Source organism: Akebia trifoliata, chromosome 12 (assembly GCF_017979445.1).
Source record: "Akebia trifoliata isolate Shusen 1 chromosome 12, ASM1797944v1, whole genome shotgun sequence".
NCBI lineage: Eukaryota > Viridiplantae > Streptophyta > Magnoliopsida > Ranunculales > Lardizabalaceae > Akebia > Akebia trifoliata.
The window spans coordinates 10,674,573-10,687,597 of record NC_141386.1 but is presented as its reverse complement, the minus strand read 5'-3'; the positions used below and the strand labels follow the sequence as shown (position 1 = coordinate 10,687,597).

The 13,025-nt window shown below is 34.2% G+C and overlaps 1 protein-coding gene across 12 annotated transcripts; it reads right to left on the bottom strand.

Moving 5' to 3' along the window:
• Positions 1 to 893: 893 nt before the first annotated feature.
• On the bottom strand, positions 894 to 9,197 carry LOC147388882 (S-norcoclaurine synthase 1-like). 12 transcript variants are annotated; one of them, XM_086419461.1, is made up of 11 exons: positions 8,824 to 9,197; positions 8,657 to 8,723; positions 8,489 to 8,544; positions 6,895 to 6,954; positions 5,864 to 6,052; positions 5,627 to 5,744; positions 5,002 to 5,141; positions 3,357 to 3,447; positions 3,107 to 3,220; positions 1,944 to 2,191; positions 894 to 1,471 (listed from the first exon to the last, which is right to left on the bottom strand). In XM_086419461.1, the coding sequence occupies exons 9-11, from the start codon at positions 3,191 to 3,193 to the stop codon at positions 1,402 to 1,404; spliced, it is 405 nt and encodes a 134-aa protein (XP_086275587.1). In that variant the 5' UTR covers positions 3,194 to 3,220; positions 3,357 to 3,447; positions 5,002 to 5,141; positions 5,627 to 5,744; positions 5,864 to 6,052; positions 6,895 to 6,954; positions 8,489 to 8,544; positions 8,657 to 8,723; positions 8,824 to 9,197; the 3' UTR covers positions 894 to 1,401. The 12 variants fall into 12 exon arrangements, with proteins under 12 accessions (XP_086275587.1, XP_086275588.1, XP_086275591.1 ...); XM_086419462.1 differs by lacking the exon at positions 6,895 to 6,954 and having other exon boundaries at positions 5,627 to 6,052; XM_086419465.1 differs by lacking the exons at positions 5,627 to 5,744; positions 5,864 to 6,052; positions 6,895 to 6,954.
• Between the last annotated feature and the right edge of the window lie 3,828 nt (positions 9,198 to 13,025).

Sequence of the window (13,025 nt, the reverse complement as noted above, 5' to 3'; positions counted from 1 at the left end):
ATTTGTTAGTCATTTGGAAGTAATACATGGTATAGAGTCTCAACTCTAATTTCTCTATGACAAAACTTAGACTTATATTAACCTTTAATTCTAAACTTAGCATCTTATCTGGGGTAGTGAGAAGTGTGGATGTTCACTTTAATATCTCTAAGGGACTTTATATGTGATATTCCAGTGTACTCATGCTTTTACATTTGATGGCCTTCACCATACTAAAACTTTAAACCTTTTTACTTCGATTTTTTTTTAATCTTTATTTCTTTTTTTGCTTCGAGGGATCTTTTTTCCTTTTCTTGCTCTTTTTATTTTTATTTTTTTTTTTTGCTCATTTTTTACTTTTTTTTCAAGAAAAGTAAGCAACACTTTCACTACAAAATATGAGGTATTTAGAGGCGATTTTAAACTGCCACCAATTTTACCTAAACCGCCTCTAATATATTCAAACCGCCCACTATAGTGGCGTCGCTGATTCCTTTTAGTGGCCAACTAAGGGCGGTTTTAAAACCGCCTCTAAATAATGATTTAAGGGCGTTTTTAATATTTTTAGAGGCTACTTGTAAACCGCTTCTAATAATAATAATTTAATGGCGGTTTAAAAACCGCCTCTAAAGAATATGATTTAAAGGCGGTTCTTATATTTTAGAGGCTATTTGAAAATAACCTCTAATAATAATAATTTAAGGGCAGTTTTAAAACCGCCTCTAAATATTGTTATTTAACGGCGGTTTTTATATTTTAGAGGCAGTTTGAAAACCGCCCTTAATAACAAATTAGTTTTTAAAAAAATAACATTAGAGGCAGTTCAAAACCGCCTCTAATGTTGTAAAAAAAGAATTAACAAAATATTCATTCCAAAATAAAATCTAGAATTATATAAAGAAAAAGAGCTGCTATTGGCACTACAAATTTCACTTATCATTTATTTATAAAAAGATAACACAACCTGTAAATGAATATTTTACCAAACATAACAGTGCAAACTGTATTTTAAGACTTCCATGGGGTGAGTATGAATTTCAGACAGAAAATGGGTATAGTCCATGCAAATGATTCCAAATCACAGTTGGCGCTCATTAAAAAATAACATCAGCCAAGTTTCATGTTCCATCCTAATGGGCCCTGAATAAAGCTTGCTAGAAGCCAAAGAGGACCACATAACCAGAGATCTATAAGCTCAAACATCTGCCATGTTTCATCTTCTTCGTTGTATGCATGTGTATCTGTGCATCCTACTCACTAAAATGTCATATAGCCAATTTGCAGATTTGATATCCATAGGAACAACTTCCCTATACTTGGCAAGCATGAAACATAACAGAATTATAAGAAAGATAATTATGACTTTCTATTTTGTTTCAATGCTAATATAGAATACCTCTTTCAGTGCAAGTATAATTTCAGTCAAGAAAATGTCACATTTCCTTTGTTTTGATTGATCCTGTAAGTCACATTTCCTTTGTTTTGATTGATCCTGTAAACACAAAAAAAGTTCTTGCTTTTAGATGCAGGTGATTTTCTAATGAAATATTCAATGCATCCAAATCCAAGTTTATTCATTATAGATAACCATTACATTTCGAGGATTGCCAAATTCCAAGTAAAACCAAACAACGACAAAAAGAAACGAAGTGACTTACCTCAAACCAATAAAAAACATGGGTGATTAAGAAGTATAAGCAGTCAAGTCTATGATGTTTGGCAGAAAAATGATAGGAAGGAAGCACTTCAATCATCAGCTGATGTAAGCCATCAAGCTTAGTTTTCATAAATTCGACTGAGAATTTATGAAAATAAGATTTTGTAATTGAGCATCTACTAATAATCCATCTACTAATATAAATAATAAATGTATACTTACAATGATGACTCCAAAATATGTTTATTTATAAATAATTATAGAATTTTGGATTCCCATAATTATGTGTGTACAATGACTTAAATACCTGAAAGAAGAGGGGTAGTTAGGCCAGAATGTCATGTTTCTTTGAGGGGTAGGAAGGGAAAGAAGGAAAAGCATGTCAGCCCAGTCCAGCTTCTGCTCTTCAGACACAACAAAGGCTTGTCCATAGCCTTCAATGCTGTTGGGTAGCTGTGAGTTTGCTTTCTTCTCCTCTAATGCCAGCCTAAAGAACTCTTCTATGTCAGCCTTCATCTTCTCAATTATTTCCTCCGGGACTCCATAATTGATCAACTGCTTAACATCCAAATTCAAATGTTTTCGTTATATATGTTGTGGAAATCAAGGTTTATAATCTTGTCTCAAGACAATGTTTCAACAAATCTAGACCAAAACATTTGAAGACAATTTAAAATTCTAAAGCAAGCCGAAACATTATTGAAACATTCAATATAGTCTCGACCGAAATCAAATATTCTAAGATGGTATGAAACTTGATTTGCCCATTTTTGTTTCACCATTTATCGAGAAATTATTATTTTTGTGTCACAGAAATTATTTTCTTGCCCCTGGGACAGTTTCTTTCCATGGGGTCAGACTATTTGAGACCAACTATTTTTGGTGGGTAGGCTAGACTCAAAGCCACAACCTCTAATTAAGTTGCATTATAAACTGTCAACCAATTGAAACATACTTTTGGGGCCAACTCTCACATAGATCTTCGTCCAATTCTAATTTATTTTTTTGTCACCAGATTAAGCCATCACATCTGTGGAATATATATCAGTTTGGCCCCCAATGTTGTATATGGTAGCATTTGGGAGGGCATGCTGTGCTTGAAATCTAAATCTATGATGTGAGTGCTCCACAACTTTTTGGTAACGAGTAGTTAAGGTAGAAGCAACACCAGGTGATCCCACATGAGTATGTTCTTCAGGAAACCCCATATGAATAATATGTTTCTCCCATCACCACTTCACTACACATTTTCAGAAGTAGACTTTGACACCCACGTTATCTATTCTTTTCTATCTTTCCCTACATATGTAAAGTGAGGTATATGCTTCATGACTGTTCAACTTATAACATCTGTTCTAAGTTCTAAGTTTTATGAGAAATTTTTTTTTTTGATAAATAAGTTTTATGAGAAAATTAAGTAAATGACTCACAAAAGCTGGTATTGGTAACTCTCTTTTCACTGTATGATACCTGCACTTCATCAGACAAAGCTCCTCCTCCACGAGCACAAAGTAGTTCTGCCTGTAAGTACTCTAGTTGCTGATGCATTCTTTGCATCTCATTGGATATTGGATCTCTGTTGACCTATAGAACAAAACAAGAATCCCCATATGTGGCCAGCGTATATGAGAATTAAAACTAGATGAGAATTAAAACTAGATAACCTCCCCAGTGTAAAGTATATTGGGAAAAACAGAAATAGTAAACTGAAAAAACTTACAATGGGCTTATTCTGAATATCACAGCAGGATTGGCATATTTGAGAGTGTTGAGAGTTTCCTTTGCATTGATATCTATTGGGCTGATGCACGCTATAAGAGGGCATAGTTTGGAAGATGTTAGAAAAGCAAGTGTGGTCATCTACCACCAGAAAACAACCTTGTGCTTGGGACAATTTATAGAAAATTACTAATGAAAGTGTGGAACCCTGAAGGGGGATGAAGAACTCTAATCAAGTGTTAAAAATAGAAGAAAAGGAACTGAATTGATGGATTCAGGACTCATAATCCCAGTCTGATCCGGGTTAAAGTTGTCCTCAGAAATTTTAAAGTTCAAGGTCCTATCATAGCTATGAATTCCATTGAAGAGACATTGCCCTTGTACTTAAGAAAGCTACAAGGCAACTAGAGGTTAAGGCTGATACCAATAATATCTGGGATTCGAGGAAACAAAGAGCCTCTGAAGATCGAACAACATTGTGAACATACTCGAGTTTCTAGATTGTAGTGTAGGTCATAAAATTGTGTACATGCATAGTTAAATAAATGATGAAAAATATAACAAATATTAGGCAAAAATAGGAAAGGAAGTTGAAAATTTAAGATAGTGGTTACGGTAATGTCAAGTTTCCAGCTATTATTAGAAGTTCCAGCAACCATAAAGTAGATCATGAGAAAAACAATCATTTATAATGAAAATATGAAACCAAGGGAAGAATACATATAAAACACACGCCAGTATCAAACACAAATACATTTCACCATAACCTCCAACAAGTTTAAAAAATATAGCAAATTAACAGAGGTACATTGGCAACAAACTTGAACTACAGTCATAGAAGAAACAAATTTACACTATGAGAATCAAGAATCTTATGTAAGTAGATTTTCAATTCCTAAAAATGGGTTATATACTAAAAAGCGAAAAAAGTGTTTTGCAAACATACAAACAGGCCCTTATGTAATTTTTTTTCTTGGTAATTCTTTTTTATGCTATACTTAAGTATCATATGCACTACATGTGTTTGTAATGTATTAGAATGATCTGTTAGGAACTCAGGATATATAGAGTAGCTTATTCTGAATCAGGTTTGAATTGATGCCTTATAATGGAGCAGGATTCATCACATATATACTTTATTTTTTCTAAAATCAAGGGGACAAAGTAAGGCACTAATATCTAATTTCAGTGTTGTGTCTGCCCTTAGAATTTCCAATAATGACACCATATACCTTTATGACGACATCATTCTAAAATCCAAGCTTTCTCATTAAGATGCTATGTACTTAGATTCATTACTGTGACAGCAAATTTCATAGGTATCTCTTTCAATTCCATATGAATGGAATTGGAGAGAAAAAATTAAGAATAAGAAACCATACAGTTGTGCTTGGCAGAAAATTTTCTGTGATAACACCACCACGAGGTCCAATACACTTGATACTATAACCTTCCCTCTTAATAGTCAAAATAGCTGGCTCCCAGATATCAAAGTCTTGAGATAAAAAGTAGGGGAAAAAGTATAACTACAACTGAGTAAAGATATGATAGTATGAAGAAAGCAATAGCTAAAAATTTGAACAAAGGGACAACAATATGAGAAATTAAGAACTATTCAAGCATTTAAGCAGAGATGGGTAGCTTACATCACCGTGGTGTTCTAACAAAACTTTCACAACGTCCTGTTGTCCACGGCCACCAACCCAAATCAACGGTGTACCCACATCACTTTGCGATTCCAAATCAACCCCTTTGGAAAGTAAATATCTAAGCAACTCAATGTTTCCTGCAAACATAATGCTTTCTTTAGAACAAGCAGCATGAATAATAAGATTATAAATAGAAATATAACAACGGAAGAAAAACAAATTTGAAGCAAAAGGTCAGAATTGACATGAAAGAACATGAACACACTAACTCCCCAATTTCCCATACTAGGTGTACTCGTCGTCAGTCGTTAGTCTTTCTTCAAGATGAGTATTAAGAATAAAAAGTTCCTAGTATATTGTGTGCCTTCCATTTAATATTTAAAAAAAAAAAAAAACAGAAAGAGTGCCCACAATTTGACTCAAGTAACACACCATTTCTTGTAGTCCATCCACAAACTAGTTAATTAATTAGATAAATATTATGAACAAATCATGTTCAGTCATGCTATATGCAAAGTGAACCTAATCAATTAACAACAATAAGAAAAGTAAATGACATTCATACTTAGTGCAATCTAAACTAATTAAAAAATTGCATGTAAGCATAAAGTAGGGAATTCACCAATATCAAAAATAGAACATGATAAGGGATCTCTCTCTCTCTCTCTCTCTCTCAATGAGAAGATCGCGTGCATCCTTGCCAAAATCATTTACTATATAGGGACACATCCTCATCATTTCTACAATGAGAACCAAAATTGCAAAAAGATAACCAACTGATTGCCAAAGATTAGTTTCAATCAAGACACAATGGAGAGAAAATTACAAGAATGTACAAGTGAAGGTCATATAGATATACACCCATCCACTTCAGCCTGAAGTGTACAACACAGACAAGGCCCCTACAAGGGCCGGGTTAGAAACTGTGTCTAGCTTTCGACAGAGTCTTTAGCTTGACGATTTTCCAAAACCAAAACACATTCATCACTGTCAACGTGGGAGCTATCACTAGCAAGCTGTAGAAACCTATAGGAAAAATTTGTTTGACCTGAAAATCAAAATAGAAGAACAAGATGGGATTACCAATCTTTATGAGAGAGAGAGAGAGACCCACCCTAAATTATAGAAGTAATCTATACAAAAAAGCAGAAAAACCAAACCTGTCTCAACCGAGACATTTGGAAAAAAATACTAATTGTTTCATATTTTGAGGTCAATGTTTCATTCCGGTCTTGACCAAAACATTCTGAGACAATACAAAACTTCAAACCATGGTTTGGACCACTCACAAGCCCAACCAATGGACCACCTCTTGGACAAATATGTACAACTTGCCAATCCTAACAGCCTAAAAGAAGAATTTTAATGAAAGTTAATTGATTCTATCATGGAGATTGAGGTTTTAATTTTGGATAATGTCTTGTTGGATGCATCGGTAAATCAGGTTTCCTTGGTTACTACATCAACCTGTACATGTGTTTTGCACATATAAATGACAAATAAGATATACGAAGTTGGGCTTAGACCCATAGTTCAGTTGGTTTCACACATTGCAAAGCAACTTTGAGGTCATGGGTTCAAGTCCAGATTATCCATCAAGGAAAAAGATATACAAAGTTCAGTAGTCATAAAACAGTTGGGTTGCTATTGGAATACCAGGGAATTTTGGGTTTTCTCTGGGCTCTGAATTCAGGTTATGAACATGCTCGCATGCGTGCACAGAAGGATAGCTGATCCATTTTTGTGGTTTAGCATTCTCTTAAAATATGGACCAACCCAGCAGAAACTTACCTGATCAAAATGGAGGTACAGGTGGGCGCAAAAGAAGATGAATCAATGGTTTCGTAATAGCACTCTCTTAAAATATGGACCAACCTAGCAGAAACTTACCTGATCAAAATGGAGGTACAGGTGGGAAAAAAAGAAGATAAACAGAAGGATCCTCGCAACCTAAAGTCATAGAAAATCCTTGGGTTATGAATCCTGTCATCAAAAGGTTAAATACAAACACAGGTGGGAAAGAACATATAAAAACTCCAAATGGTTGCATTAGTCATAAGATCAAAACAGTGAAGGGTTAAAATTACGACGGCCCTCCAGCTAATTTCAAAAGCTCATTATAATCCCTCAGAACTCAATGAAGTTGACGTGGACTGGTCAAGTTCCCTATACCAGGTCCCTGTCTGATACTTTTCTTGATGAGTTTTTCATCCACTCGAATCACTTAAAAATTATAGCAAAAAGAAACACGATATCCTGACTTCTTAGGTCTTTCCTAGATTCTTGAGTGCTAGACTCATGTATCTCAAGATTACAAATAGCCTAGATTAAGTGCAATTTAGCACCTACAATGGGCATTATCCATATAAAAAGGGAATCTATTCTTGCATATAATTTGATTACAAAATACAATTATTATCTGGTGTTGAACAGACAATGGACAAAAGTACATTTCTGTCTTTGTTTCATATGAGTTGGGTTTTTCCTAACAACTTTCGCTCTTTGTTAGAGGGTTGGGGCTATAATATCTTCTCTCACAAAAAGAGGCACTAGTGGGCCATTCTTCCTTTAGCCATAGCGTGGGATCTATGGAAGGAGAGAAATAATAGGGTGTTCAAAGGCAAGGAGAACAACGCGCACCTGGTATTCATGGAGATTCTTGGATTGATGTTTTTTATGGCTAAGCTAAACAAGGAGTTTTCTGGGGTTTTCTTTGAAGATTTTGTGTTTAGATGGGAAGGTTTGTGTAACTCCTGGATTCGCTTGTGTTGCTTGTGTTTTTTCTTTTGTTTTTGTCTAAAAACAAAAACATTTGAGGCGTTATTTGAGCCCAAGGACCCTTAGTAAGGGTGAAATCCTTACTAACTTAGTAAGGCTAGTTGGACTCATACTTTTAGAGAGCTACTATTGGCACCCAACTTTAAATTATTACACCCCAATTTCCTAAATTATTTATCACACCACAATTAACGATTAAAACACATTCTTCAAACATTACAAAGATTAATCCACGTGTCACCATACCTCCAAAATAAAATAGTACTTGACATATTTGTAGAGGAAAACTCATGGTCTATATAAACAGGAAAAAATGGAAAGAAAATAACAAAGTTCAAAGATTGGGGAAGGAAGAAAGGGAAATGTAACACCAGCTTCAGCATGAAAAATAAGAAAAATATCTATGGAAAAATAGTATACAGAACAACCTACTTATAAGAACAAATGTTCCAATAAAGAAATATACACATCTTAAAATGAAAAATGTTAATGCTAGGATACACCTCTACTTTTTCTTCATAAAACAGCACAAACTACCTTACAAATTATGCCAAAAACAACACAAACAGGGAAAACTAGAACTCAAAACTTCGTACATTTTCACAGTAGACGATTAAACATAAACAAATAAAAAGAATTATATAAAAAATTTAAATAAATAAAAAAAAGAACAAGAAAGGGTTTGAGAAGAGGGGCAAATACTTACATGATATATGTAGATTTGGTTCTCTAGGATCCATCAAATATTGTAAATCAGATATTCTGAAAAAAAAAAAAAAATTTAATTCGAATCAGCATTGGACGCTAATGATAAAATATAAAAATAAAATATCATTCAAAATCAATTGTATTGCAAGGAAAAAAAAATACTTACCTGTTCTAACTCTTGATAGATTTGGGTTTTGAACAAAAACCCTCCTTTCTTCTTCTTCTTCTTCAACCTTGACAAATCGTGAGAACGGGATCATTCTCTAATGGGACGGAGATATATAGTGGAAGTGGGAGAGAGGGAGAGAGGAGAAGAGGAAATGAAGAACTTACTGCCAAAATGGAGACCATGAAGGCGCCAAATTGAAAATGCCTCGATTCTTCACTGCATTTTGGAAGAAGGAACCTCGATTTAGGGTTTGTTAGGTCGATTTACAAACTCGCCATCGATTTTTGCCATTAAAATCAGATCAATCGATTTAGGGTTTCGTTTCTTCTTTCTTCAAAGGCGTTTCCAACGGAAATGCCTCCCATTCATCAGATGCTCGTCGTTCTTCACAGGCGTTTCCAACGAAACTGCCCCTAATCGTCGTTCTTCCCAGGTGGTTTTCGCAACATCGCCTCCAACGGATCTGTATTTTGGGGCTGTTTCGTGAAACCGCCGTGAATAATCTGTCTCTCGTTCTCCAATGGAGGTGTGTTTAAAAAACAACGTGGTTTGGAGCTCTGTGGTGGCTCTTTCTTTAAAAACGCCCCTCACATTGTTTTATTGCTGGCACTTCACAAAACCGCCGAATAAAAACGCCTTAAATGCCTATCATTTTTGTAGTGTTTTTAAGGTACCCAGTTTAAGTCAAAGTTCATCAAACCTTGTTTTTCCTTATACTCTAGGTAGAAAGAAGGTAAAAAAACTCACTTAATTCAACCTAGACTCTTCATAACCTTATTAGAAGTAACTATAAATAAAAGGTAACTTTATTATAATTTTTGCCTAAGAAAAACACGAATGGAGACTCTAGATCAAAGCTTCCAACCAAAGACTAATTTAATGTTTTTAAGTAAGTGCTTAAAAATTCAAGCTAAGATCTTGAAAAAAATACAACAATGTTGCCAACAAAATATTTTTCAAATATTTTCAATTTTTTAAATAATTTTTTTATAGAAAATAAAAGAAAATAGGTAAAAATCCGATTCTATTCCCTGAAACTTAAACATAATATTGTCCTCAATATTTTAGTATACACATGCAAATACGAATTGAAATTGACAAAAGACAAGAAAACAGGTTGGATAGTACCTAAAAATGATCTTACAGTTTTGTGATACCAATACAATGTCCCCTAAAATAAGACAACACACCACTCACCACTGTCGCAGTGTTGACTATATTTGACGTATTAATCATGATCATGTTGTATGATGCTAGAAACACCATGAAAGATACTATGCTCATAGTCGAGGTAAATAGTCCCTACGCTATGTTGAATAAACATACACTAGTATTTTTAACCCACATTATGTAAACTAGCACAAGACAAATTAACTACTAAAAAGAAAAGGATTTTTGAAAATATAGCCAAAATAAACTATTCTTGAAACAAAACAGGGTAATACAACATTCAGATAAACACACAAAAACTACTAAATAAGTAAATTCTAATACAACACTAATACTTAATAAAACACCTATTGAAACATCTACTCTCTATGAGCTCCGCCTCTAGCAATATCTGCCTCAAATTCTTGCACCCTCTCACATTGTTCAACCACATCGAGTCAACGCCTAGGGCTTTTTGCTCTTTATATAGCTTACCCATCTCTTTGAAATTTTTTGTAAATGTCTTTTGGAGGGGACGTGGTTTGACATCATCCAAAAAGGATGTGTCATAAAAAACTCAGCTAGATAACCTAGCCTCGCTCACTCTGGCTTCATCAAACTCTTATTTTTGGCACTCATAACCATAGAGACTTACAGGCTCTTTAAAGTGTTTAGGTATCAACTACCACAAACCTAGGGCACACTCTGTGAAAGACAGTACACTCTTGAATTCTAAATGCAGGATCTTCTCATCTTGGGATGCTAGAACTGTCGTTTGCATTCTCATACGCCTCTCAAGAATTTAACAGACTAAGTGTGGAAAAACTAGTGAGCGCCCCTTCTTGGACTTGACACAGGCATTGATCAGAATCTCTAAAATGAGACAAGACACGTAAAAAGTAGGATCCCTAATCTGGATCACATACATGATGTATATGTGTTTCGCAAAGAGCAAAGTATTGTTATGCATCCCTAGGATATTTGATGTCACCTATCTCCAACAAAGATATCGATTGGCTCGAAAGCTTTTTGATAGTAATCCTTTGCTTCTCTTGGTAATATATTGCAAATCGAGTCCCAACTGAGTGGTAAAGAACTCAAATGGATGACGTATATGATAATTTTGATCCTTGACTTCCATAATTCTTAAGATTGCATTAATATCCTCAAAACTAATGACAAACATGATGCCATAGAACTCGATGGTGAGCGAAAGAATGATGGGATTACTTGAAATAATGGAATCATAAAACTCTCACTTTAATTCCTTGATATAGATTTCGAAATCGGTATAGAACAACTTACTTCATCCTTGTTCGGTGATAGTCTCCTGAAATCATGTTCCATTGACATTTTGGAAGTAATGTCTAAAAATAGACTCCTCAAAAATTGTTTATTGGAAAGAAGTCATAGGTACTACTATAATTAGGATGGTCAAACAATTGACCTGCAAAAATTTGATTGTGCTTGCTGATCAGAAGACTACGACGTAATGAGTGTTGACTGCGACGCAATAGATGTGAGGGTGATGATGATGTAATAACTTTATGTTGATCGCAATTTGGTGTTGATTGCGTTGATCACTACTGGTTAGCACATAAATGGTTGAGGAGGAAAATCTGAAAAATGTATTTTTGATGGCTATGATTTTGGATGAATTTGGAAATGGAGGTAGAGAAAAAGAGTTAGAGATTAGGGATTCTTATTATTTTAAGGATTTATGGGAAATTCCCAAATTACCCTTAAGACAAATTAAAATCCTAAATTGCTAAGATAACTATCTTAAAATGAAAGAAATACTAATTAAGTAAATACCAAATTGCTAAAATTTCATAAAAAAACCTAAACAAAAGAAAATAAATATTAAAGGAAACACTAATTACCTAAGTTTGGATGGGAAGATAGTTACAAGTGTCGTTTAACATGATAAGGGATCAATTCGTCACTTTTTAACACGTAGAGCTTGGGTACATTAGGTATGCCAATCCTGATTCATTGGTGACTATTTGAGGAGAGCTAGCAAGAGAGAAACCTATCGATAGGTAGACTATTCCTTTCTACTAAGTGTTGTAGAACCCTAAACATATGGGATCAATTATGATTTTTCTTTTAGCACCTATAACTTTAGTTCCGAATTAGTAATTATTCTCGATAAGGGAAATGGACTAGTTTTAGGCCTAACTAAAGAGAGAAACTACAATACTCTTCCAAAACTTCTAAACTCTAAAAATGAAAACAAAAAGAATGAGTTGTATCCCAGAATCGTTAACTTTAAAATATTTAGCAAAATGAAAACTCTATTAACCCTAATAAATTAGGTCATCAAGGAGAAGAACTTCCTTTAGTGGCATACACTCAAGATATGATTTGAGGTGTTAGCCATTCATTTTGAAAGTGGATCTATCCATAGGATGAAGGCCTTCAACTATAGTGGTCAATTATTTGGATAATATATGGACTAGTCCAATGAGACTTGAGTTTCTTTTAGAAAAATATAGAGTTTGTTGTTGTACAACAAAACTCATTGACTAGGCTCGAAATTTTATCGAAGAATGTACTTATTGTGATAAAATTTTGTACATTTTTTATAGTGTTTAATACAATCATGAGAGTCATTTTTGATCTCTTCTAATTCATTGAGTTGTAATTTGTAATTTTCATCGACTTTATCGAGATTAAAGTTAAGAAGCTTGATCACCCAATATGCTCGATACTCAAGTTCTACAAGGAGATGACATGCCTTGCCAAAAATTAACTGTAGCGAGACATCCCTATTGGTGCTTTAAAAGCAGTTCGATAAGCCCATAACGAATCATTTAATCTCGAAGACCAATATTTTTTTGAAGGATTGATTAGTTTTCCAAAATGGTCTTGCTTTTCCTGTTAAAAATCTCTACTTGTCCACAGGTTTGAGGTATTTTCTCATCAACACAACAAATATTTTATTACAAAAATACGAGCCACCATCACTTATGATAGCTGGCAGAGTACCAAATCTTGATAAGATGATTTCCTTGACAAAGTTGATCACCACCTTGTGATCGTTCGTTCTACACGCTACAAATTCTACCCATTTGGAGAAATAATCAACGGTAACGAGGACATACTGGTAACCTTGGGAGATATGAGAGGGTCCCATAAAATCTATATCCCAAATGTCAAAAATCTCAATGATTAAGATTGGATTCTAAGGCATTTTGTTTCTCTTGGAAAATTT

What these genes read in the sequence shown, in the direction of transcription:
- LOC147388882 (XM_086419456.1), bottom strand. Translation starts at nt 3,461, where the DNA reads ATGCCCTCTTATAGCGTGCATCAGCCCAATAGATATCAATGCAAAGGA. An exon ending in ATATTCAGAATAAGCCCATT is followed by an intron (nt 3,221 to 3,356) that starts GTAAGTTTTTTC and finishes TTTGTTCTATAG; the next exon opens with GTCAACAGAGATCCAATATC. An exon ending in CTTTGTCTGATGAAGTGCAG is followed by an intron (nt 2,192 to 3,106) that starts GTATCATACAGT and finishes GATGTTAAGCAG; the next exon opens with TTGATCAATTATGGAGTCCC.